General features: G+C 37.8%; 1 protein-coding gene across 1 annotated transcript; it reads left to right on the top strand.

Annotated features, from left to right (window-relative positions):
• The first annotated feature begins 17 nt into the window (after positions 1-17).
• Positions 18-26659, top strand: MYLIP (myosin regulatory light chain interacting protein). The gene is made up of 7 exons (XM_027844664.1): positions 18-228; positions 1437-1627; positions 20211-20396; positions 21609-21806; positions 22324-22488; positions 23387-23807; positions 25081-26659. Exons 1-7 carry the CDS (start codon positions 142-144, stop codon positions 25168-25170), a joined length of 1338 nt encoding a protein of 445 aa, XP_027700465.1. The 5' UTR covers positions 18-141; the 3' UTR covers positions 25171-26659.
• The last annotated feature ends 931 nt before the right edge of the window (positions 26660-27590 follow it).

The raw sequence follows: 27590 nt of genomic DNA, 5'->3' as shown, positions 1-27590 counted from the left end.
CGGGCGGGGAGGGGGTCTGCTGGAGTTCTTGCCTGTAGCTTCGCAGCTGCAGCCCAGCCCGGGGACGGGATCCGAGCCTCTGTGCGGGAGGCAGCGGCTGCACCACACAGCCCGGAGAGGAGGTCGCGGTGGCCCCCCAACATGCTGTGCTATGTGACGAGGCCGGACGCCGTGCTGATGGAGGTGGAGGTGGAGGCGAAAGCTAACGGCGAAGACTGCCTCAACCAGGTGAGAGCGGAGCGGGAGGGGGGACGGACTGCTGGGCGTCTGGGCGGCCCTCCTCGGGGCTCCCGCTGGCGGGCCTGGCGGCCGCCTCTGCAACCCGGAGGAGGAGGGCGGCGAAGCGGCGCCGGCGCCGCCACCGCCGCCCCGGGGAACGCGCCGGAGCCTCCTGGCCGCGCGCCCCGCGTGCGGCGCGGATCCCCTGCTGGCGTGAAGCGCGTGGAGGCGCCGCCGCCTCCTCCTCCTCCTCCTCCTCCTCCTGCCGCGTGGGGGTGGGGGCGGGGGCAGCCGGGGCTGCGTGCCTGGGTCTGTCTGTCCTGAACGCCCGGGTGGTCGGCGCCCAAGGTGGGGGGGGGTGCTCCCCTAAGAATGCAGCGCACCTGCGGCAGGTGTCCGCTTGACATTGCCCCCACCTCACTGCTGCAAGACCCGACCAGCTCATTTGCGGCCGGTTGTCCCTTAGTCCCCTTGTTGTCCTTGAGATGCCAAGGAGGATTCTTTGTTGAACGTGTCCTGCTTCCCCAACATCTGCCATCGGTTTTAATGTTTTGCAGAACTGTCAGTGGTTTGGGTAATCTGCTGCTCCCCACACAACCTCCCAGCCCTGCCTGTTGTATTTTGGCATCTCTGCCTTTGGAAGTTTTAAAAAGAAAAGGAGAAAAAAAAAGAATGGGATACAGTTTATCCCAGACAGTTTAAGTTTGGCTCCTATGGAAACTCACAACTGCATCCAGATCCCAAGACCAGAGAGGTCTGAAAAACCTCTTGGAGAGCTTAGCTGACACTTGTGGAGTGTTTGTTTCCCCGGCTTGTTTTTTTTTAAGTGTCCATATGGCTAAAATCACCCAGATACCGAACTTAAAATTCCTCTGTACAGATTGTGCTGGTGCAGAGTTCCAGTGACTGGAGTCAAATGGAAAATAGCCAGTGGTTTGCTTCAGTGACTTTTCAGCTGCTTTTGAGGGTTATTGGCAGGCTTGCTAAGGTATTAGATCAAGCACAGTAAGTTCTAGTGCCATAGGACCAGAAATCTCAGGAGTCTTTGAGCTTTGTCTCCTAGATTAGCACTAGGAAATCTCCCCTGCTGCAGAACATGCCAGGGTGGGTGCAGATTTAGGATTTGTTTTTACATGTAATCTATACACTTAATGACGTTGATCTCGCAGAGCTACACATCCTCCTTGCTTAAGTGATGTGCTCACCTTTTGTTTTAGGTTTGCCGAAGATTGGGCATTATAGAAGTTGATTATTTTGGACTGCAATTTACGGGTAGCAAAGGCGAGAGTTTATGGTTGAATCTGAGAAACCGAATCTCCCAGCAGATGGATGGGCTGGCCCCTTACAGACTTAAACTAAAAGTCAAGTTCTTCGTGGAGCCACATCTCATCTTACAGGAGCAGACTAGGTAAAATGAAGCCAAAATAAACTGATGTAAAATGTGACTGTGGTGCTGTTGTACTAAAACTATCCTGCCTCACCTAGATAAGATATGATATATCTTATATACTTTTGGACATATTTAGCCAGTAAAAAGTGAGTTTTTAAAAATTATCTGGAAATTCACAATTGTCCAACTTTTTCTTTGGGTCAGGAAGGGACTGCTGCATATATTTAATTGACCCATTTTAGAAAATCTGAAAGGGGAGCTAGAGACTGTTGCTAGTTCTTTGAAAACTTGTTGAAGAGCAGGATTAAATTCATATGAAACGCTACTGTTCAGTGCTATCAAGAGTTCTGGGTGGCTGGGACCTCTTCCTCCTAAACGTATGAATGTCCGATAGTAACCTCTGGCTCAGCAGTGTTACTCTAGGTCATTGTAAGCTGCTCTAACTGAAAAGCTGGAAACAGTTCCTCTTAGCTTAAACTTGGTCAACTTCTTCAGTCTGGTCTCAAGTTACAGCAGTTACAGCGGCTATGAGCTCTGGCTGGAAAAAAAAAAACAAACTTATAACGATTCTGTCTGAGGTTGTCAGATGAGCATTGTAAGAATTATGTGAGTTTTCCCTGGTTCTGAACATTTTCATTAGGCTTGATTTTTACATGTAGGTATTAAAAAAATTTATAATATGCATGAATGTTTTATGTTCACGTGGTGTACCAACAGAAAGTGTCATTCTGGATAGATTGTAATGCTTTCGCCTACAGTGGCCCAAACTGGAGGCTGCTGCTTTTAAACATTTGTTGATTGAAATTCAAGAGACTTTGCTGCTCTGTGTAACTTGAATCTCCTACCCTGATAATTGGCTTAAAAGTAGTACATCGAAAAAATGATTATTTTCAAACATAGTAAACCTTGGATAAAAATTATTAATACTTTCCCTAGTACTTGCATTTCAGTTTAAACTACTGCTTTATATATGAAAGAGGAAAAATAGCCTCATGTTAGATTTTTGGGCATTTCGTAGTTAAATCCTATTCCCTCAGTTTTTAATGATGGCACTTTTCTTTGTTAATATTCTTAGTCCACAGAAAATTATAAAAATTATCAAATGTTTAATTTTTTTTTTTTTTTACAAAGTAAGATTACATAGGGATATAGTAGAAAGAGCAGTTGAACTCAAGTTAGTGGGGCCTCTGTTTTGTTCTCCTGTTTACTGCCTTTGACCTGGGGCAAGTCTATTAGCTTTTCTGTACTTAACTTTTTCTTTTCTTATTTAAAAAAAAAAATCTACATAAAGGAGTTGAACTAAGGGGCATCTTAGATCTATCAGTTCCAAAGCCCACCAGCCTATGAACTCTCAGTTTAAAGAATGGTCCTGTAAGATGTCCAAATGTCTTCATATCTTTCATTCTTATTTCAATCCCATTAATTTAAATACTGTTTACGTGATTTTAACTTGAACTGCTTTGTGAAAGCTTCACTTAGCAATTATGACTTGGAGGTCAGTAAAAAAAATCAACACTTAAGAATTTTGATTGCATGCTGCTGTCATTTATTTATTTATTTACTTATTTATTTATTTAATATTCCTCCAGACCTTTCTGGGCTTCTGGATGGAAAAATAAATTCCAGTAAAATCAAATGTACTTTTGAATCTGCATAAATGTGGACGACTACTTCATTTAAATAATGGTGCAATAATAGTAGTATCTTGGTTTCACTTCATATTCACAGAATTCTAGCTTAAATTATTTATTATCTGGTCTTTACCATTATTTATGTACTAAGAATTGGAATTCTAAAAATTATATTCATTTTACACATGCGAAAATGTGGAGACTTTTTGCCAAATAATTCAACTTTAGAATTAGAACTGTATTAGAATTCTACATAGCCACTGCTAATGACAGTGTTAACATTCGACTGAGAACAGAACTAAAAGCATGGATTTACCTAGAGCAGCTAGTTAACTTTCACTGAGCATCTTTTTAGAAGCTCTTTTGAAATAGATAAACACGAATTACTTCACTTGCTTTATGCTGGAATTTATTTCATTTATATTCCAATGACCTTTTAATCAGTTCTCCTACTTGACCTCTTTGAAGCCTTTGACACTGTCAGTTACCCTCTTCTCCTTGATACTCTCTCCTCTCCTGGTTCTCTTACCTATTTGACCTCTGACATCTGACACTTTTCCTCCAGGTCATGTCTTTCAGATGTGTTTGTCCCACAGGGCTCTAACCTCTTCTCCCTTTATACTATTTGACTTGATTTCATCAGCTCCCTTGAATTCAGTCATCATCTCCGTCCTAAGGATTTTCAAATCTACCTACCCTTCCCTAACTTCTCTAGTCTCCTGTCTCCAACTACCTATTAAACATCTTGAACTGGATGTCCTGTAGTCATTTTAAACTCAGCATGCCCACAACTGAACTCATTGTCTTTTCCCAAGACCTTCTCTCCCTTCCAAACTTCCCTACTACTATTAAGGGCAACACTATCCTCCCAGTTCCTCAGGTTTTCAGTCTAGGTGTTATCCTCAACTCTTAACTTTCTTTCATACCCCCATGTCCAGTCTGTGGAGAAGGCCTATTAATTTTACCTTGGTATTATCTCTCAGATAGATCCCCCTTCTCTCTGATACTGCCACGCTCATTTCTTCATTTCTGGACTGTTGCAGTTGCCTCCTGGTCAGTTGGCTAGCCAGCCATACTTACCTTCTCTCCAGTTAATCCTGCACTCAAGCCACTAAAATGATTTTCCTAAAGTACAGGTCCAGTCGTGTCTCCCTTCACTCCAGTGGCTCCCTGTCACCTGCAGGATCAAATAAGTTTTCTTAACTTATTTGAGGAACCTTTCTGTTTTCTCAAAACCCTTCCTACCTAGTCCTCCACCCTTATACCAATTTTCCAGTCTTTTCTGCACTCCACTTTGACTCTTCACATATTCTTGAATCTAGTGACACTGGCATTCTTGCATTTCCTCAACTCGCCCCAACTCCATCTCCATCTCCCTACTCCAGGCATTTTCTCTGGCTGACCCTCATGCCTGGAACTTTCTCCCTCCTAATCCCTGCCTACTGGCTTCCCTGTCTTCCTTCAAGTCCCATGGGAAGCCTTTCCCAATCCCTTTTAATTCTAGGGCCTTCTCTCTATTGATTATTGATTATTTATTCTTTATGTAGCTTATTTGTACATAGTTGTTTGCATGTTGTCTTTCTTCCCCCTTAGATTGTGAGCTCCTGGGGGATAGGAAAGTGAGACTATCTTTTGTCTTTCTTTGTATCCTCAGAGTTTATCACAGTGCCTAGCACATAGTAGGTGCTTAATAAATATTTATTGACTGACTTAATGATTTACTCTTGTTGTCCTTTCCTCATCTTCCTCCTCACCATGCTCTATCCCTAAAGATATTTTGGAAATCCCATTTCAATGTACTTGAAAGGGTGCTGTTAAATCTATATTTGTATTTTTGGTGGCAGAGGAAATTTTGAACAAATACTTCTTTATTTATATTCCTAATCAGCCCACATTGAAATAGTCTTCTTGGCAAGTCTTGTGTCTTCTAATGCAAATGATACAAGAAAATGTTTGGGGGGAAATATGGTATAATTTTTAGAATGGCTATTTCATTAGAATTCTGCCTATTAGATTGTTGACATTACTTTGCATTCAGCAGCACTTTAGAGAAGCAATGTGATATGATGCAAAAGCATATTGTTTGAAAGGGGGCTCTGCCATTTATCTTAGGCAGGTCAAATATCCCAGCTTTTTTCATCAGTAAAATGGAAATATTGCCACTACCAACCTTGCAAAGTTGATGTGAGAATCTAGTGAGATATTTAGGAAAGCATTTCTGAAAGCATTGTATATATGTAAGTTATTTTAAAAAATCTTTTGTAGGTTTGTGCTCTACTAGTTTTTACTGATGCTTTTACTTTTATATTGCATTCATTGCTGAATGTATTCCTTCCTGCACAGCTCTCCCGTCAGCCCCCAGCATATTTGCTCTATTGTTTTAAAACTTGGCATTCTAGAGACTTTATAATAGTTTTGTTAACGGCTTCTCTTACAGAATAGTTTTGATGCTAGGAACTGACCATACTGTTTCACACTAAAACCTCATTTAAATCACATCCCTCTAATTGGGAATTCATAATCATTTGAACAGGGTTGAACTAAAGTTTACTTATAACCTGTTGGGGGTAGGGTGGGGGAAGAATGGCTTGCCAGGCAAGTGAAGTGTGTGAAAAAAGATGCAAAGGCGTCTGGTTTTGTGTGCTTATGAAAAGAAAGTGTTTTTAAGGACTTGAAGTATCCGTTTACACATAAGTATATAATTACAGTGTCAAAAGGCAGAACTGCTTTGTTTTATCAATTACACGTTATAAATGATAATTACAAATTTATCTAGTCAGTAAAGCAAGACTATGTTCTTGGAAATAAAACTGTTTTTCTCATTAAAAAAAAAAAAAGAGACTTCACCAGTTCATGTAGTCTGCTTCCATCTTATTCTAAATCACCATCTGTATTATTGAAATATTAGTATTAATTGCATTCATTTTGGAAAGGGTTTGGCTGTAAACACCTCTGTATTACAACGTTTAGGAACACATAACTTCTGTGGGCAATCTTAAAGTTTAATTGTTTTGAGCTTTTTTAATGTTTGAACCTAGGCTTGTTGCTAATTTCTAAATAACATACTAAATGTTTTGACTGTTAGAATCTAAACTAGTGGATGAAACCTGACATTTTATTATGCTGTAAACTAATCATAATAATAAGTACTTTATATGTAAAATAAGTACTTTATATGTAAAATACTGTGACTTTATTATAGTAACACTTCTGATTGAGTGAGAGGTCACCTTTGACTTACAATAAGCACTTAGAATAAGCAAGTACTTATTTGGATTTTTAGGATAACAAAGAAGTATTAAGATTGTTTACTATAAAGTACTTTAAAACCCTAGAAGATCATATTTTATATATATATATATATATATATATATATAATGGACAAGCTAGGTGGCTCTGGGCCTCGAGTCAGAAAGATTCACCTTCCTGAGTTCAAACCTGGCTTAAGATACTTCCTAGCTGTATGACCCTGGGCAAGTCACTTAACCTTGTTTGCCTCAGTTCTTCATCTGTCCAATGAACTAGAGAAGCACATGGCAAGTATCTTTGCCAAGAAAACCCCAAATGGGGTCATGAAGAGTGGATTCAACAGCAACAACAAATAATAATAATAAATTGGCATTTGACTTAAATCCTTCCACTGAATTTTATCATTTTTACCTGACATTCCTGACATTGAATTTCTTCATTTTCATGTCTTTCAAGGATGAAATGATGTGATAGGAAGAGTTCCTAATGAGATTTGGAAAACTTGGGTCTGCTGCCAAGTACCTGCATGACTTTGGTCACATCACTTCAACTTTCTGTGAAATGGAGGGGTTGAGCCAGATAATCTCCAGCAGCCCCCCTCAGCTCCGAAATTCTGTTGTCAATTCTCCTATACCACCATTACTTTGTACAGGTATTAGTATAGAATAGAATTTAACTACTTTAAATACATTTCATTGAAGCAAAAGAAAGATTCTTAAGGAAGATTACAGATGTAGTTCATGCTAGGGTTGGGGGTAGGGTAATGGCTAAGAAGTAAGATGTTCTTCATAATTTAGCTCAGTTTAAAAAAAAATTGTTAAGACCTACATGCAGAATTCAAAAATACTAAATAACCCTCCTCATCAAAAAATTTACAATCTCCTATGGAGTGTTAGGACAGACATATAGGTAAATGTCTTCACGAAATAGAATGTGAGAGCTTCATTAGAAATCAAGAAGAAGATCAGGGAAGGAGAAAAGGGTCAGCACTGGAGCTGGCTCTTAAATCAAGTTTCAATAAGAGCAGATGGGGTGAAGAGGCCAGTCAGTGGCACCAAACCCACAAAGGCATGGAAGTGTTCGAGTTTAGAACGTGTTGGAGGAGCAGTGAAATCCAGTTGGAAACCTAGTAAAGTGAGAAAAGGAAAAGGCTAGCAAATTATCGTGTCTTAAATCTGGAAGAAGGGCAGCTGGGCAGCTGGGCAGCATGGTGGAGAGACCACGGACCCTGAAGTCAGGAGGACCTGAGTTCAAAACTGTCTTCAGATACTTACTAGCTGTGTGACCCTGGGCAAGTCACTTAACCCCCATTGCCTCCAAATTCACAATAAATAAATAAATCTGGAAGAGGCTTTAGTAACAATATCTGGTCCTTTGACTTCCCCCTTAACAAAGAAATGTTCTTCCACCCTCTGCTTTACCGAATTTCTTATTGAGGCATTGTGTTTTGGAGTAGATCTGTTAAGATACATTTTCTTAAATCTTGTTGGCCCTAGTACTGCCCTCTGGGACAAAGCAGAACCAGGCTAGTCCATCTTCATGTACTTAGGTGGAAGTTACAGTGTAGCCAGTCTCCAGTGCCAGACTAAAATGTTTGGTAGTTGGTAGGGAGCTACGAAGGGTTTTGGAATGTTGGAGTGTCACATTTGGAGCTGTGCCATTAGAAAGATAGTTCTGATAAGTAGAGCAAATGGAAATAACAATAGCTTAGATTTATTTGGTACTTTATGTAAAGCATCATGACGGCTTTGTGAAATAGGTCCTGGAAGTAGTATTATCTCCACTTTATGAATAAGGAAGCAGTCTTAAGGGGTTGTGACTTGTCCATGATCACAAGCTAGTAAGTGCCACAATTAGAACTTGAACCCATGTTTTCTTAGTCCAGTGCTCTCCTCACCACTGCACTATGGAGCACTGAAAGGTAGCTGACATTTATATAGTGCCTGTTAGGTGCCAGGCACTTTGTAAATGTTATCTTATTTGATCAACAAAATCACCCTACACAGTAGGTCCTATTAATATCCCTGCTTTATATTTATTCAGTGCCTACCTTGTGCCGGACACTGTGCTAAGTGCTGGGGATATTAAGAATAGCAAAAGACAGTCCCTGTCCTCAAGGCAAACAGAGTTAAGTGACTTGTCCTGCTAGTAAGTGCCTGAGGCTGGATTTGAATTCCCATCTTCCTGACTCATGCCTCAGGCTTTATCCACTTAGACCCCTAACTGTCCAAATGAGTAATGAGGCCTGGTGGTAACTTTGGGAATGGAAAGAGTCAAACTTGAGTTCAACTCTCTCATGTTCTTAGGATGTTTTCATAAGAATCATTGCTGTTGTTTGAAATTCAAACTTGAAAGTAAAGCTGGAATTAATATAGAGATATGTATTTTAAATAATGAAGATCATAATTGGTGTTTTGGGACTCTGAGGGTTTCTAATGTGAAAACAATTCATCAGATTCAATTGTTAATAACATTTTAAAAAGATATCAGAAGATTAGTATGTTTCATCTACCACTTCTTAATTATACCAGAGCCTGAATAATTTGTGTTTTTCTTCACTTCTTTACACTTAAGGATGCTCTGGTGTCTTTGCTTCTAATCTGATTGACCCAACACTCTTAGCTAAACCTCTAATAATGTAATCTTCAATTTTAGATGATCCAGCTTTGTCATGAATTCCAAAGGTTTCAAAAAGAGAAAAAATAAGTAAATGGAGCAGTGAGCCTAAATACTGTATTTCCTTGTTGAGGTGGGGATAGATTATCTTGAAAGCATGGTTAGGAGCTAATTAAAATGTTTCATGAACCATATTTTTATTAGTTGGTGAACTGTAGTTTGAAGGCTGATTCAGTTACCATGATTTTGGCTATAATTTTCATGGAGAATGTTGAAAATTTTTTTTTACATTTCTTTTTTTATTAATGAATGAGAAAGCCTTTATTAAGTGCATGCTATATGCCAGGTACTATGATAAGTGCTGAGGATACACATCCAAGCTAGCAAGACAGGCCTTGCCTTTAGAGAGCTTACATTTCTTATAATATAGGGGGAGGCAACTGGGGCTTAGTTTGGAAACAGCTAGGAAAAGAGTGGTGACCTCAGGCAAGTTAAGGTAAAGTTTCCCTGAGGGCAGGGTGTTGGGGGCAGAGTCCAAGTACCTATGGAAGGAGAATGAGGATGCCAACCAAAATGGAGGGGACATAGTTTGGAAATGGCTCACAAAGAGAGCAAGCTATCCATTAAGGTGTGTACAATTAAAATTTTTTTGAACAATACATAAATTGCTAACAAGGGTAAAATATGTAATATCCCACAAATAGAAATGTTGTCCAAGGTGGGGTGGTTGTTGTTGTCTAGGCTGGAAACAGAAAACTGATTTGACCCAGAACTATAACATGTTTTTGGCATCTAGTGGCAGTGATTTTAGGGGAGTGGAATGTCGATATTAATAGGAACAAATACAAGTAGTCAGTCAATAAACATTTATAAAGCCTTACCTACCAAGTGTTAGGCATTGTGCTAAGTGTTGGGGACATAAGGAACAGCAAAAGACAATCCTGTCCTCAAGGAATTCAGAATGTAATGGGGAAGACAAGCAAAAATATGTACAGACAAGCTATATAAAGTATGACTAGGCAATCCCTGAAAGAGGAGGCTTCCTGTAGGACTTGAAGAAAGCCAGGTGGCAGAGGTGAGAAAGGAGAGAGTTCCAGGTGTGGGGGGTGGCCAGAGAGAATGCCTGGAGCCAAGAGATGGGAGTGTCTTGTTGGTGGAAGAGCAAGGAGGCCAGTGTCACTGGATTAAAGGGTACATTGTGGGAGTAGTAAGGTATGAGAAGACTGGAAAGGTAGGAGGGGGCTACATTTTAAAGGGTTTTGAATGTCACACAGAGCATTTTGTGTTTGATTATGGAGGTGACAGGAAGCTATTAGGGCTGAACGGAGAATGGATTAAAGTAGAGACTTGAGGCAGGCAGACTCACCAGCTGACTATTACGGTAATCCAAGTGTGAACAGATCACCCAGGTGGTGGCAGTACCTGGTGTACCTGGTAATATACTTGGCCCTTCTGTGAGTGTTTCACAGATTAGTGATAATCAACAGCTCAAAAAGTGTGTGTGGTTTGATTCACATTGACTGCAATGTGGTATTTAGTTTTGTTTCTTTTCTTGGGAAAAAAAAGTTAACATTAAGAATTCATCTAAATCTACCCACATTTCCTATTGTATCCTACCCTCTCATCTTCACAGAGAGCCACACCCCTTATAACAGGAGTATTTTTCCTGGGGTTCATAGTCCATTGTTAGATGTCAGGGAGTCCATAAATTTGGATAGGAAAAAAAAAATTGCATCTTTATTTTCACTTAATATCTAACTGAAATCTAGCATTTTCTTCAATTATGAATATAGGTAACAAAAATTATTTTGAAAAGGGACCTATAGACTTCATCAGTCTGCCAAGGCAGTAAGGGTGGGGAGTTTCTGGACATAACAAAAGTTAAGAACCTCACCTTGCCTTATAAAAATGAATTTAAAAAGGAGGAAATGACAGTTCACCAAAAGTAACCAATGTATTGAAAAAGTCTGGCATTCAGGATTCCACACCCATAGTCTTCCTCACCTCTGCAAAGAAGTGGGGAGGCATCTTCTCATATCTCTTCTTGGCAGCCAAACTTGGTCATTATTATTTCATTCTTTGCATTTACATTGTTTTCATTATTTTAAGTGGTGTTTTCCTGGTTTCACATCAGTTCATATAATTCTCCTTAAGTTTCTCTGTATTCATCATTTTCATAGTTTCTTACAGTACCATAGCCAGTTTCCCAGTTGATGGGCATCTAATTTGTTTCCAGGTCTTCTCTTCTGCAAAAGGGGCTGCTATAAATACTTTGGTATATGTGGCAACTCTCTGTCTTTAACTGCCTTATGGCATATGCCTGAAATTGGCATCTGTGGGTCAAAAGGGATGAATATTTTATTCACTTTGCTAAATTTCAAATCACTTTCCAGAATAGTTGGACAACTTCACAGTTCCACCAACAAGTGTGTTACAATACCTATCTTTCTGCAGCCTCTGTAATGTTGACGTTTCCGTCTTTTGCCAGCTTTGTCAACGTGCTGGGCATGAAGTGAAACCCGAGTAATTTTAATTTGCATTTATCTTATTAGTGATTTGTGACATTCTTTCATGTTGTTGTTGATAGTTTGTGTTTCGTTTCAGAACTGGTTGTTCATTTTCCTGTCCATTTAATGTATTGGAGAGTGGCTTTTTTAGGCTTATGTATTTGTTGTTTACATATCTTAAATATCAGACCCTTATAATAAATAATTGATACAAAGTTTTTTTTTCTCTCATCCTAGATGAATCAGTTTCGTTCATTCAAAAGCTTTTTAGTTTCATGTAATCAAAATTATGTCTCATCTTTTGTAATCACCTCTACCCCTTGTATTTTCTTTCAATTTTTTTTATGGTTTGATTTTTAACATTCAAGTCATGTATCCATTTTAAGCTTATTGTGGCATATGGTCTATAAACCTAATTTCTGCCAGGCTGTTTTCTAGTTTTCCCAGCAGTTCTTATAGAATAGGGAGTTCCTTCCTAAGTAATTTGTTTTTTCAAGTTTATCATCCTCTAGGTCATGTCCAGTTAGTTCAGGTTCTTCTTTGTCTAGTCTGTTTCATTGCTCTCTCTTAACAATACCAAAAACTTTTGATAATAATTGCTTTTTAATACAGTTTGAGATCTGGAATTCCTACTCATCCTTCATTCCTACTTTTTTCCCATTATTTCTTAGTATTCAGGTATATGTGCACAGCCCAGTCATGGTTTTGTTGTTTGTTTTTAATCAAACTAGAGCTTTTAGAGACATATTCTTTCTTCCAATTAACATCCACACAATTGTCAGCGGCTTTCCTAAAGCGCAGTTCAGAAGTGTTAACTCTCTTACTCAGTAAACCCTAAACCCAGTGTCTGTCTATTACATCCACCGTCAGATGCAAACTCATTTGTCTGGCTACCTGGCTCCAGTCTTTTTGTGCATTACTACCCAGGCTTCATGCATATTCCTCTACACCTTTGCACAAGCTAACCCTTATCCCTGGATTGTACCCTGTTGTCACTCCTTCACTTCGGAGAAGTACCTTAAAAGTACATTCAGAGCTTAGCTCAACACCTTTTCTGATCCAAGTTTGCTCCCATAAATTATATTTATTATGTACTTATTTCATATACATTTATGTGTACCTACTGTGTTCCCTTATAGATTGTAAACTCCTTGAGATCGCATTTCACCTCCCCCTTCCAATGATGCAGATTACTGCTCAGCTCAGGTCATGTTACCTCTTAGAACTCTTATCTGTATCCTTCCAGAAATCTTCTCAAAGGACCAAACTTGCTGGGTTCCTGTTAGTAGTTCCTTTTAACATTATGTTGGCCATCTCTTACCCCTTCCCTTACTCCATTACTGGCTCACTTCCTTCTCTGGTCATGTAGATCTGATATGTTTTTACACCACTCCTAATACATCATTTATCCTGGGTCACATACTGCCATCAGTTTACTGTTTCTTTTCTTTGCCTTTTGGGCAACTCACAGTTTGAATTTTTGGAGATTACATTGTTACATGATTCACGAAAAATATAGCAACACCAAAAGGATATTGATTTGAAAAGGTTTATGTTTTGGGAAGAAACACAAAGTCCTTAAAAATACCGAACAGTTTTCCAAAGGTAGCCATTCCCCCACCTACCGTCTTCCTGTTGAGCTGTTGTCTGTTTGCATCATATGTCCACGATAGGTGTAAAGACGCAAGATAACTTTGGGGTTTACACAGCTCACCATGTACATCATGGCCTGGGTAATAGACATTTTCCAGCCACCCTGCAGACTGTTGAATGATTCTGGACCTCAGTGGGCAGATTCAATAGCATTCCAGGCGTTATCGCAAGTGTCTTCATGTTGACACGTGGAGAACCTTAACTCCAAGGAACTGCTCCTCCCGGTGGATTCATCATTCATTATCCTGTAGGGCAATAGCAAATACTTTTGGAAAACATCCATCTTAATTTTTTCCCCCCTTGATGTAAGTAATATTGAAACCAAATTCTCTGTTGTGTCTGTCAGGGTTACCTTGTATGATCTTAACACTACAACATGGCATGCTGTAGAATATCTCTTACAAAAGCCTATCTATTTCCTTCATCAAGAATGGCTTTGATAATATGTGGAGATTATTCTCATGAAGGTGAAAAATTAAGCACGTGGTCCATGTTTACTTGTATTTGTTTGAACTCATCTCTTTCTGGATTTTTTTATCAGTGCCTCAACCACCTTAAAATTAAATTGTCACTAGTAGAGAGTTCCTCTGTGCATGCTTGGTTTGGTGCAGCTATTCTTCCCAATTTTGTTTTCTTCAGTGGCATTAATGCTTCTTTATGCTTATATCACATGCATCTCAATGTGACCTCCCAGTCATTGTAAAAAAAATCATTTGGAAAAGCTGTATCAACATTTTTATAACATTTTTTTTGCTTGTGTTGTCACACCCCCAATTTCATCTAAAGTGTTTTTGAGGTGATCTAGCATAATTGGGTGTCAGGTTAAGCCTTCTGCAATACTTTTGTTTTTCCCTCTTCTATCTCTTTCTGTATTGAGGCTGTGTTGTTCATAATCTTCAGTATCATCCTCTGCAAGTTAGTTTATATTCTGATTAGACAGTTAGATGGCACAGTGAATAGAGATGAGTTCAGTGAATTTCTTCGGTGAATTCTTGAGTTCAGAATCAACCCCAGACACTAGCTGTGTGAACTCGGCTAAGTCATTTAACTTCTGTTTGCCTCAGTTTCCTCAACTGTAATTTGAGGATATAGCAGCACCTATCTCACCAGGATTGTCGTGAGGATCAAATGAGATACTGTTTCTGAAGTGCTTAGAACATTGTCTGGCTCATAGTAGGCCCTATTTAAATGTTTATTCCCTTCTCTCTTCTCTAAGCTAATGTTTCCTTTGGCTGCTTCACCAAGAAATTGCTAGGTCAGGTGGCCTGGCCTTTTTTGACCCCTTGGTTTTAGTGACTATTAAATTTTCTTGGAAAATTTCAATAACCTTTAACAGTATCCATTTTCTCTTCTTGGTTTTGATGACTTGTTTTTAAGTGTATGCCAGGTTGGAGCTGTTTTAATTGCATACCATAACTAATCATTTTGATTTTTCTAATTTAGTGTTGATTTTGTTGTGATGTTATTTGACTCTTGCTGTATTTAGGATCTCCCAACTCTCTTCTTAAAGAACACATTCATGATACACAGGTGTTTTGAATCAAAGATGATTGACTACTGAGTGTCTTGGGGGATGGACTCTGGCAACATCCACGGGAGAGAAAAAACTTCTTAAAAGAGTCCTACAAAGAAGGTCCCTAAACGAAATAGAGTCTTTTCTCTATTTAACCTTTTATGAACGGGAAGGGGAGGGAGAAGAGGGTGAAAGCTTCCTCCACAAGAGTTCACTTATCTTTGATACAACTGCCCAATCGTGGAGACCAGTCAGGAATTTACCTCCTTAATCTGGGCGAAACATTAGTGAGTATAAATTACAGTTATCTTCATTATGGTCTTTTCAAAGCCTTGAAGAGCACTGATGTGGGGAAAGGATGATCAAGCACCCTATGAAATGAAACCTTTCTAGTAGGGTATGTCCTGCAAAAGCTTGCCCACTGCTAACATTGCCTTCAAAGAGCCCTGGGTTGTATCCATGTCATGTCTTGATGAAAAATCAGAATAGGTCTTTTGTGGATGTTTACATTATTAATGTGTCTTAGCTAAAATGGCTACAAAGGGTAAATATGTGTTTCTTATTTTTCTAGCTACATGATGAAAATGGATTTCAGTTGTCTAGTATCTTAATAGATTTTGATCTTTGTAAAAACTAAATAATTTAATAATCTCTATCATTGTTTTAGGCAAATTTTATCAAGTTCATTGGAAAATTACACAGGCCTGGAATCTTGACTAGAAAACACTTGCGTCAATAATACTACAATATTGTAAAAAGTATAATAGGATGTTGTCATAGTCTTCTTTTGATTGAACAACTGGAATTAGAATGGAATAGTTATCTTGTGTGCCAAGCACAAAGTCAACACTAGGAAAGAATGTAGAAAATAATGACTAGTTTAAGGTTTTTGTGGACTAGTGGATTTAGTGTAGTGTTGCAGATGATTTTTAAAATGTATTCATTTGACTATGACCTTATTGAGGGCAGGGACTATGTTTTACTTTGTATCTCCATTGCTTTGCATAGTACCTGGCACAGAGTAGGTATTTAATAAATGTTTATTGACGGACTTATCTTGATTCTTCAGGGAGTACTGGCAGATTTGTGTCCTTGCTGGCTTTGTATTCTTGGCATCCTGTACCAGTGACCTGCCCGTTGACTTTAGACATCATCTCACGAGTGTATACATTGCGGCACTAGGCTAAAAACCAAAGAAAGGCCTACAAAAGAGAACACAGGGACATTAATTTAATGCAGTGTGCATTAAAGAGATAAGTCATTCAGTAATGCAAAGCAGCTCCAACTAAGCAAAGCATAATTAGGTTTAAAATAATTTACGGTTAGGTAAGCTTAATATAATTAGAAATAGGTTGTTGAATAAGGAATAGTTGATGAAAAAGTTATATTCATGTATTCTTAGAAGACTATGTATACTTTTTTGTTGTTAAATCTTATCCCACACTTCCTGACCCCATTTGGGGTTTTCTTGGCAAAGATACTGGAGTGATTTGCCATTTCCTTCTCCAGCTCGTTTTATGGATGAGAAAATTGAGGCAAATAGGGTTAAATGACTTGTCCAGGGTCACACAGCTAGTAGGTGTCTGAGGTTGAATTTGAACTCAAGAAGATGAGTCTTCCTGACTTCAGGCCTAGCACACTGTCAGTAGAGGAGTTTTTATATCAATCTAGAGGCAATAGGATGCCCCTGGAGATGATTGAGTTGGTGGGTAAAATGGGGAAAATCGCTGGCAGCAGTGTTGTGGATGGACTGAAGGAGGGAGGGACTTGGTTTCCCAATAATTTGGTGAGAGGTGATGAGAACCTGAACTAAGATGGTAAGTGTGAAGTGAAAGGTGGAGGTACAAATAGCAGAATTTGACAAGCAAATTGCTAAGTGGGCTGAGGGAGAGAGAAGTTGAGGTTATGCAAGGTTATGAATCTAGGAGACTTGAAGAGTAATGGTGCCTTCAACAGAGATAGAGAAGTCTTGTAAGAGGGATGATTTGGTAGGAAAGATAATGAGCTCATGATGTCTCTAGGACACTGGCTTTCATATGCTTTGAGGTTACAGAGCAGGGTCTCTGGAGTCAATAATGTGGCATATCCTGGCAAAAAAATCACTTAAATATGTTTGATTTCTTATCAGTGAATCAGTTTTGAGTACCTGTAGAGAACTGCACATTTGAATCATCTGAACCTTGATCCTAGGGAATTTCTGCTAGGAGTGTAAACCACAAAACTGAAAAGTAACCTGTTGGTCCAAAAGACTTATTTTGTATTTAACTGGAGATGGTCAAATCATGTCTTACCAGGAATTTATTTGTTCAACACATTGAACAGTGTAGCTCAGATAATTGAAACCATGTTCATGCTTTCAGGTGCCTTTGGGCTTGCCAACTCCAGAACGTTGGGTCACAAGGAGACTGGAGGAGAGCACAAATGTAGCACAAATGGCTCCTGGGCATGTGACCTCCTTTAGTATCTTCATAAATGGAGAGTGTCATACCTTTGTACTTTAAAGGCTAATACTATATCAAGGGCAGAGTTCAGCTTAGACTTTTAGGATGAAATCAGAAATTATTTTCATAGTCATTACAGAAACAGTTTAACGTTTGATTTTAAGTGAACCTTGGTGTGGCTGTGGATGATGTAAGACTCTTTAGTAAGTGGGAAGTGTAACGTTAGGTCAATGACTGAGAGTAACCCCCTTAGTAATAACAACCAGGCATTTGGCAAATTAGCAACTACTATCCTGGAAGATTTCCAGATATCAAAAGAAATCTAATGCCTCATTGGTCTATAAGTCTTGTCTCTAAGCAGAAGAGGGCTTTATGGTAAAAACTGCTTTGTGAAACAAGTCAACAGAGTTTAGAGATGTTTTAAACTTCAGAACAGTAATATTTGTGCCAATCTATGTGAAGAGGTGTCATGAAATGTAAAATGGAGCACTTCTTAGTGTCTTCAGCTTTGTTCTTCAAGAAAATATATGCTCATTTTACAATTAAATTTTTTGTCATCTACCTTTGGAATAACTAACAACTTGGTTGAAAATTGATTGTTCATTTGTTTTATTGTAAGAAAATCTTTGTACTACAACCATGAATTAATTAGTACCATGAATCAAGTCATTTACTGAACTGCAACTTAATAGCATTGGCCAGAAAATACATTTCTGAGTTTTTCCGTATCACTTTGAGAAACATTTGCAAACTTAAGAGAATTTCATATTTTAAGGTTTAGCTAGCATAATGTTTAGGGTAGCATTTCCCAAACTGTTATCTAACAAATCTTGATGTTTCTAACAAACCCTGATGGTGTGAATAGGGCAGTGAGAGAATGTCTATACTGATAATTTTTCCTTTCTAAAATATCAAATACTTAATTTTGCATTGAAAATAGGATTAGTTTTTTCTCTCTCTCACTTAAGCATTAAAATTTTCACAGCTCTTCCTTTTCCAAATTAGTTTGGGAAATATTGGTTTAGGGATTACAATTTTTGAAGTTTCATCTGTAAATTATATGATAATCTTTCTGGGCATTTATTTAAGATTGAAGAACTCGAAAATACTCTCCAGTTTTTACTTTGCCATCCCAGGGTGTAGGTAGGACCAGAGTAGATATATTGTCTGCTTATCTTCTGTGAAAAGAAATACCCACTGCAGGCATGAAGCAATTGTTTGAATACAGCTGCTTGTTTTGATAGTGTACAGTGAGCAGCCTTGGGTAACCTTTCACCTGTTTTAACCAGGAAAAAAAAAACAAATAGTCACAGTCCAGATGGTTAGAAGAAAACATAGTTGGGAAGAATGCTATATTCTAACTAAAACTTCTCTTACTACATTGAGTGATCACTGAATTACGTTATTGGAAAACAATATTTTTAGATTTTTTTTAAACTGGTGTATTGATCTCACAGTCACATACTTCTTTCTCTTAGTAAGGGAATACCAGACCTAGAAAGATGGCCAATGTCAGGACCACTGCTAAGTTTTGTTCCTAGAACCACTTTATCCTGGGTGATACTTTTTCTCTTCGTCCTTCCCCCCATCTAAGAACTTGTAATCCTTTTACCTAATAACCAGAATGATACTATGATTTTAACAGGGTGATCTATTCAGTTCCTGAAAAGGAAAAAGTTTTTTCCTTGGAAAGAATGGGAAAATACACATTACGTTTTTGGAAAGTTTAACACAAAGATTTTTTTTTTTGTTTACTTTCAGGGAAAATAATAAAGAGTTGTTTCAGGTCCAGCCTAGAATATGGAACATACAGAATGGTTAATCTACAGATAGGTTTTATTTGACTCCCGTGCACACAGGGGGTCAGCATTACTGACTATTGACCACCTGTTGGGCCTGACAGCTGCCCATCTAGACATATGCATAGATTATTTGTGAGAAGCTGAGGATATTGTTTGAAGGCCCCTCCTGCCTGGTGACCAGGATCTGATTACCAATTTAAACTTGAAAAGTCAATTCTGTAAGGTTTTAGGTTGGGTCAATAAAACATTTAACCATTTATTCTCTCCTTATGGCTTTAAACAAAAGTCTCCTTCAAAGCTATTTTAAAATATTAACTTCCTAGTACTATTTTCTCTTTGAGGGTTGGGCCAGAGAAGCAAACAAACAGGGTGGAGGAGCTTCCCTGATCTTTGTCCACAGCTGTGTCATAACACAGTTTTTATGGAATTGCTGCTAGATCAGGGCCCTATGGTCACTATTGCAAAACTAGTTTCTGTGGGTTCATTTTTCAGATTTAGCATCGTTCCCAAAAAGCACTAAAGACTAGCAGATGTCTGAGTTAATAGAAACCGTATTTACCTTCTTTCAGTACATTTTTACTTAAATTTTTACTGTGGCTTATTTACAGGAACTTGTGAGTGAAGGATGGCTTCATTTGGCAGTGTTCAGTCACGTTTTCTCATTGTAGAAGGCACAAAACGTTGAATTAAGTAATAAGAAAATTGAGTCTCAGAGAAGTGACTTGTTAATAGCACTGGAATGCAAACCCAGGACTTGTGACTCCAAATTCAGTGTCCTTTCCACTCCAACCCATTGAGCTTCCATTTATCCAAAACATTCCTGCTATTTTGAATAAATATGACCTTACCTCATAATGCTAATCAAATGGCAGTAAATCTTTTGTCCTAGCTGTTCGAGAAATAACTCCCACACGGGTTTTAAATATCACTGCGTGTGAAAGTCTGTTACTAAGAATAATTGATCTGAAATATCACCAGGATGTTTAAGTTGTATCAGAAAGAAACTTATTCTTTTGTTTTACTGTGACTTAATCTAGTTAAAACTGGCTGTGTCTCAGCTTCAGTATTGAGCTTTCAGTTATTTTAATTTCTCAAAATTTTGCTTATTTAAAGTTTTTGTGTTGTTAAATTGACTACAGATTTTTAAAATTAGTCCAAATTTTTCAAAGTAAATTCATTTCTTTTGTAGGCATATATTCTTCTTGCATATAAAAGAGGATCTTTTGGCTGGCAATCTTCAGTGTTCCTCAGAGCATGCTGTTGAACTCAGTGCACTATTGGCACAGACAAAATTTGGTGACTATAATCAAAACACCGCTAAGTATAACTATGAGGAACTATGCTCGAAAGAGCTCTCGGGCGCCACCTTAAACAGGTAACTATGGGCTGCTTTCACAGACCATTGACTTGATCTACTGATGTATGGATATAAAATAAGGTAACACTAGGCTCTTGGTGCCACCTCCTTCCCTTTTTTTAATGGCACTATACTTGAATAGTCTTAACATCTGAAGGGAACTGTGACCACAGTTATATATGAACAAATCTTCCATCACTGAATACCTTAATATGGAATATCATATTACAGCATAAACACCAGTGAAATGTCTCTTTTTCCCCCTCCTTCTTATACTACCTTACCACTACAATCCCACCTCTGATTTTGAAAACTTTAAATTCTCACAAGTTTGCCTTACATTTAATTGATGACTTTCAGTCCCTCAATAACTCAGGTAAAGAGATTGCTAGTACTTCAACAAATCCTTAATTTCACTTATATTGAGTGTTCCTTCTACCTATGCTGGTCACAGCTCCCTAACATCTCATTCTGTCTATGTCTCAGTATTTTGACTGCAAATCCTTCAAAATAGATACTACCTGGTATGCTGTTTTCTGGATGCCAATGTATCACTGGGCAGAAATCGCCATATATTATCCATCATTCTTGCTTTGTGATTGTTCTACCCTTTTTTCTAATCATGAATGTATGTGACATCTTTTATTAGAATGTTTGCATTTCTTGCAAAATTTATTATTGATAATATTCTGTGTAAGTTGTTCAAATTGCCTACTATTTTGAATCTTTTGAAAATGGTGACCCAAGAGAAGTTTAATTATATACAATTTTTTATTATGGTTTTTAGGTTTTTCTTTTATTTGTGTGTAGAAATTGATGTTAATTCCCTCTAATGTTTATTTTTAAAGTATTGGGAATTTATGCATAGTAGAATTCTTATGAAATTCCAATATATTAGTTTCCCTCCATATCTTCACATTTTGTAAAGTTCTATAACTCTTCTAATTCCACCCTATAAAATTTTCCTTTTTTTTTTTTTTTTGAAGTTATTGGTCTATCAAAAACTCTTGAGTACTTTAATGTAGTTTTAAAACAACTGGAAATTCAGCTTTAAATCAACAATACATTTAAACTATGTCACTGCTTTCTGATGGCATCAATATACTTTATCAGTAATCCATTCATGTAATATGCCTAGAACTAAATATCGTCATCTTTAGAGTTTCATAAAATAGTGTCTCTGGCTAACTCTTTGCTGATAGAGCTTCCTTTTTTTTTTTCTTTCTATAGTATTACCTCGAAGCACAAGGAGTTGGAAGGGATGAGTCAGGCTTCAGCTGAATATCAAGTTTTGCAGATTGTATCAGCAATGGAAAACTATGGTGTGGAGTGGCATTCTGTTAGGGACAGTGAAGGGCAAAAACTGCTCATTGGTGTAGGACCTGAAGGAATCTCAATTTGTAAAGATGACCTTAGCCCAGTTAACAGGTAACCAAGGTCTTTAAAGTTCTGGGTTATATTGTATGGCCTTGATTATAAAAATAGAAAAAAAGAGTTGGGGGTTTGAAAAATTATCACCCCTTGAATAAAATACATTCTTTCAGATGTACATTAACATTTTTAGGCTCCTGTTACTGTTTAATAATCAAGAACTTAGAAAATGGAAATATACTGGCCTGAAGGCATTAGTAAAGTAAATGGTTCACTGCCAGGAAGACACACCTTACTCCCTATAAATAGAATTAGACTGTTTTTCAGTCTGAGTCTATTTTGGGTAAATGCATGATACCTGTATCTATGTGTTTATAAACATTTTTTCTTATTTAACATTACATATTAATGGGTGAAGAGGTTGTTTGTCATTGACATGTTAAGTAACTATTTTTTACTCTTGACTAAGGAGTTTCTGCCAAAATTTAAGAAAATACTTATGACTCAAAAAATAAGCCGTGAGTTTCATACATTCTCCTTTGTCTTGATCAGATTAATTTTCTCCTACTTTTAGGATAGCATATCCTGTTGTTCAGATGGCAACTCAGTCTGGAAAGAATGTGTACCTGACGGTCACCAAGGAATCTGGTAATAGCATCGTGCTCCTCTTTAAAATGGTCAGCACTAGAGCCGCAAGTGGACTTTACCGAGCAATTACTGAAACGCATGCTTTTTACAGGTATATGTGGCTACTTATATGAATAAACCCTTTGTAACTTGTCAGTGAGGCAGCTAGGTTGCTCAGTGGTTAGAGTGAAGGCCTGGAGTCAGAAAGACCTGAGTTCAAATGCAGCCTCAGACACTAATTGTTGTGACCCTGGTCAAGTCATTTAACCTAACCCTATTTGCTTCAGTTTCCTCATCTGTAAAATGAGCTGGAGAAGGAAATGGCAAACCATTCCAGTATCTTTGCCAAGAAAACCCCAGATGGGGTCACAAAGAGTCAGACACAACTCAACAACAACAACAGCAAACTTGACAGGAGCGGTAGACTAAAAATGAAAATTCTGCAGGATTCTAAGTTAACTACATTTTCGTGTGCCTGTTATTCTCCAGCAAAATTTGAGAAGTTTGTTATTTGGGAATGTTTTTACTTCCATGGCAGCAGAACTACATGAAGCCAACATAGTCGTTGGTTTGGTGCTGTTTTTTTCCCACAAAAAACACATATGTATGAATTGTACAAGCATGTTTCTCTCTCTCTCTCTTTTTGCTTTATCTTCTTGGGCTGTTGCTTCCCCCCTAATGAACCTGGATCATTGTGCCTATATAGCTGCTACCTTTGTAACTTTTAAAAATTTAATTACCATTTCTTCAGCAATATAATGGTTCTCTCCAAAAGTTCAGAAAATTACAATATTTTCAGTTGTGTGGGACTATTGAGGACCCTTTTATTTTGAAAGCAGAACTATCAAAACCATTTTCAAACCTTCATAAAACAGAAAGATCCTCTTACTGAAAGTAAAAACCCAAAGCTTTAAATTTCTGACTGGCAGCATTTAGTTGTCTGAATTCTAGAAATGCATGCATGGTGTCTTAAGTATCAAGGTAGATTTTTGTTCAATCTGTTGTTTCAGGTGTGACACAGTTACCAGTGCTGTCATGATGCAATACAGTCGAGACTTAAAGGGACACCTGGCATCTCTGTTTCTAAATGAAAACATTAACCTTGGCAAAAAGTATGTCTTTGACATTAAACGAACATCCAAAGAGGTGTATGACCATGCAAGGAGGGCTCTTTATAATGCTGGGGTTGTGGACCTTGTTTCAAGGAGTGACCAGAGCCCACCTACTTCTCCCCTGAAGTCTTCAGAGAGTAGCATGACCTGTGGGAGCTGTGAGGGGCTCAGCTGCCAGCAAAGCAGAGCACTCCAGGAAAAGTTACGGAAGCTCAAGGAAGCCATGTTGTGCATGGTGTGCTGTGAAGAAGAGATAAACTCAACCTTCTGCCCTTGTGGTCATACTGTGTGCTGTGAAGGTTGTGCTGCCCAGTTACAGGTATGTGAAGTGTCAAGTAGCCTGTGACGGTTAGGACATTATTGTGTGACTTATGCTTTTCACAAATTAAATATGGCCTTCTCCAGCTACAGAGTTAAATAAATGTCCAGTATGTGTCTTTTAGGTCACTGTTTAACATTTCCTGTAATGGTAAAATATTTGAATTGCATATTGATGTACCTTTGGCGATTATATTACGAAAATAAGGGAAAGTATCCTTATCCATTACTTATGAGATTTGAAATTAGGCAGGGTTTTTAATCTTCTTTGTTAATTTCTGTAACTTTTTTTCATCCAATTAGTATCTTCCTACTACCCTGTATGCTTAAGGGTCACCTCTGTGTGCTCAGAGAATTTATATTAATTTTAATACCTACTCAAATACCCACTTTGAAAAATTCTTTGGGGTTAATTTCCTTTGTGGCATTTTTATGCCTTTTCTTGCTACTTTCTGACATTGAGTACAAACTGTTGCAAATTGTACTCACTTTTCAGTGGCAGATCATCAATTTTATGTGAAACTAGCCTTGAAGAGTAAATAATATTCCCTTGCAAGCTACTGACCAGTGGTAGGACCATAGCTCTGTGTTGGACGTCTAATCAACAGAGTTGTCATCTAATATTGTGTGAAGATGCCACTGCCCTATTATTGACAGACGTGTTTGATTTGTTTTCTGATTATTGGGGATGTGTTTGTGCCAGTTCAGTCCACTTGTTTCCTCTTGTAACCAGAAACACAGATGTGCCAAGAGTTTTCTTTTGGCCAGGTCTGGAAGTGTGTGCAGCCCAATCACTCATCAAACAAAACTGAGCCAACTGACTCAGTCATCCAAATCATCACTTTGGCCTCATTAGTATTTTGTGTTTAACCTCCTGGATTACTTGCCCTTAGCAAAGATTAAAGAATGGGCCTGAAATATTTCCATATTTCCCTACGAGTCTCCACTGCAAGGGAAGAGAAAGATCTATAATGGTCATTGATTGATTATATCATATCTTGTAATTGAAGTTTGGTAGAAATCCTGGTTAGTTGATTTCCATTAATAAATGTCTTCTGTTTATAAAATTTTTACTCAGGCCCCAGGAAAGTATAGAAGAACTCTACTACAATTGAGTCAAATATTTTTGAATTATTTATTCAGTAACCACCACGGATAATTGAATTCATTATACTTTTCTGAAGAAGAAATGTGGTACATATGTGTACTCTAAAGAAAGCGCCAGAGCATAATATAAAGGTGTTCTAACAGATACTGTCTTTGTCTTTTTTTAGTCATGTCCAGTCTGCAGATCCCGAATAGAACATGTTCAGCATGTGTATCTTCCCACCCATACAAGCCTCCTCAATCTTACAGTCATCTGATGTATTGTACTGATGCATTTACTTTATAAGCCACATTTCTACGAACTGCACTATTATGAACTAGAAAAAAATGTGGGAAAAATGATGACTCCAACACCTACCTGCAATGAGGAATGTTCCCCTGAAGGAAACATTTCTGAAAACACAACCATGGTTTAAACCAACTCCATTTGTGGTAGCCAAGGAAAAAAAGAAAAGCTATGAAAATCTCACATAACTTGACTATCATCTTAGGAGCAAACCTATAAGGAAAAGCAAATTTTCCTCTTCGGTGATGGATAAAGTGATGCCAGTGCCAAAAATTGGGCACTTGTAGGGGATTGATTATATTATGAATGAGCGTATTTACTATATCTGAAGAAAATTTCCTACCCAGAGAGCAGATTGTTGAAGAATTGGTTTTAAAGATTTCTTTTGTTTTCCTTTTATGTGGTCATTCCAGACATTTATAATAGGAATTTTTTTTATAAGTATACATTGTTTTAATGTCAGTTTTTGCTTTTATAACTTCTTTGAATATAAGGATTGGAGGGTTAATTAATAGATTCTAAAACCTGTTTTGTGACTTTAAAAAAAATAATTGCTGGTTAAGTATCAGATTCTAATCTGCCTGTTAGACAACAGATGATTTCAGTGCAGTGTGAGGTAGTTATTTCTTTTCCTAACAATACCTCCCTCCCCGCTTCTGTGTTTCAGAAAGGTAGCTTTTCTGAAAAGTAAAATCCTTAGTTAAGTAGTTTTCTGCTCATTGTTAACCACTCCTTTGGGTCCTTGGTTTGGTGGAAAGTCCATTTCTGCTGATTAAAGGGAGAATATTTTGCCTCGAAAGACTAAATTACACAACTCTAGAGATATTTCATGGTTGGTATAAACTATGATAGTCATTATAGTTCTTTCTAGGTATTTACTCCAGCCTCACTAAGATGGCGGTTATTTTTGCTTGAACTATCAAGCCTTACTTACAATCTTATCCTAAGTATCATAAGCGTTGTATAAGCTTTTTTTTTTTTTAAGTGCTTGAGTATTAACTTTTTGTTGTCCTCTTTTTAATATTGGGGGTGCAGGGGCTGTGTTTTTGTCTTTGTCTTCTTAAGCCTACCTTCCACTCCCCATCTGGGCATTTTGGACTCTGATCAACTAGTGGGTTTTTCTAGGACATAGGGAAACCTAGATTACCTTCTTGGGTGCAATACTAGCGAAATTCAAGCTAGAAAACCACACTGTCACTTTACTGAGATTTTTCTGAGTATACTTTTCATATTGCCTTAATGTAGCAGTGATGTGTTTATGCATTTGTTTCTTTGCACAGACATTTTGTCAAAATATTAAAATTCTACTTTTTTATGGCACATTAGCATATAAACCTTTATTGCAAGAGGTATTTATTTTTTCACTTGTAAAAAAATTGTTTCCACATAAAGAACTCTGTTATATCTTAGATTACATTTCTGTCTTTTTATATTCAGGTTAATAAAGACTTTAAAGCAAATACTTGATTTCTTTTCGATCTTTGTACTTTTTAAATTAGGCTTCACTTTATAAAAGAAAACCTGATAAAATGATGTCGCAAGTAATGCAACATTTTTTTCTTACTCATAAGAGTTAATTGTTCATTTGCCTATCCAAATTGTCCAATTTCCCTCTGTATGTGAAAATTAGAATGCAGGTTGAAAACTGGAGTATGTATGTATGTGTATGTATGTGTGTGTGTGTGTGTGTTTTCCAGTTAATTTTCATGTTTTGAGAAAGTTTTATATGATGGAAAAGGGATTGGCAGGAATCCAGCAGATGGAGGTACCAGACAGAATAGCAGTTACCCTTAAAGGAGAGGACTTGCCCCCAAACTAGGATTTAAAACCAAAAGGAACTTTGAGAGGTGTGTCAGATGCTCTCGAATTCTAGAAGAGAGATGAAGGAGAGACCCACAAAGGGCACACTTCTTGCCCACGGTCATGCAGTTAGTAAATAGCAAACCCAGAATTCTAACCCTGGTCCTTCTACTCTGGATCTGTCTGCTGTTTCTTTGTATTGTACCATGCTGAGCAACCCAAACTAAGGACCTCACTGCTCCAGGCATACTGGCATGTTATGGTAATTTGTGTGGTTCTGGAACTATCTTGTGGATTAGGGAAATACAGTCAATTGAGTTACCCAATCTAGGGAAGTTGTCAAGTCAGATAAAAAATACATTTACTTTTGTCCTATTGGAATGCCTAATAGGTATTTTGTAGCAATCTACTTTTTGAAGTTATGTTTTACTTACTTAGTTCACTTTTCCTTGAATATCCATGAACAGCTGAGTGGTAAGAGAACATGCCAGGAAATGGGGCAGCCTACCAAGGACAAACAAAAATAGAGTAGCCATCCTGGATGAAGTCATTGAGAGTTGTCACTACTTTCTTTAGATAAATATAAAATTT

Source organism: Vombatus ursinus, unplaced genomic scaffold, assembly GCF_900497805.2.
Source record: "Vombatus ursinus unplaced genomic scaffold, bare-nosed wombat genome assembly UNPS02000577.1, whole genome shotgun sequence".
Classification (NCBI taxonomy): Eukaryota; Metazoa; Chordata; class Mammalia; order Diprotodontia; family Vombatidae; genus Vombatus; species Vombatus ursinus.
The sequence above is the reverse complement of the archived record's forward strand: the minus strand, read 5'-3'. Positions and strand labels throughout refer to the sequence as shown.

Coding starts and splice junctions, on each gene's coding strand:
- MYLIP (XM_027844664.1), top strand. CDS start 142: ATGCTGTGCTATGTGACGAGGCCGGACGCCGTGCTGATGGAGGTGGAG. Junction 21,807..22,323: donor GACCTTAGCCCAGTTAACAG/GTAACCAAGGTC, acceptor TCCTACTTTTAG/GATAGCATATCCTGTTGTTC. Junction 22,489..23,386: donor GAAACGCATGCTTTTTACAG/GTATATGTGGCT, acceptor CTGTTGTTTCAG/GTGTGACACAGTTACCAGTG.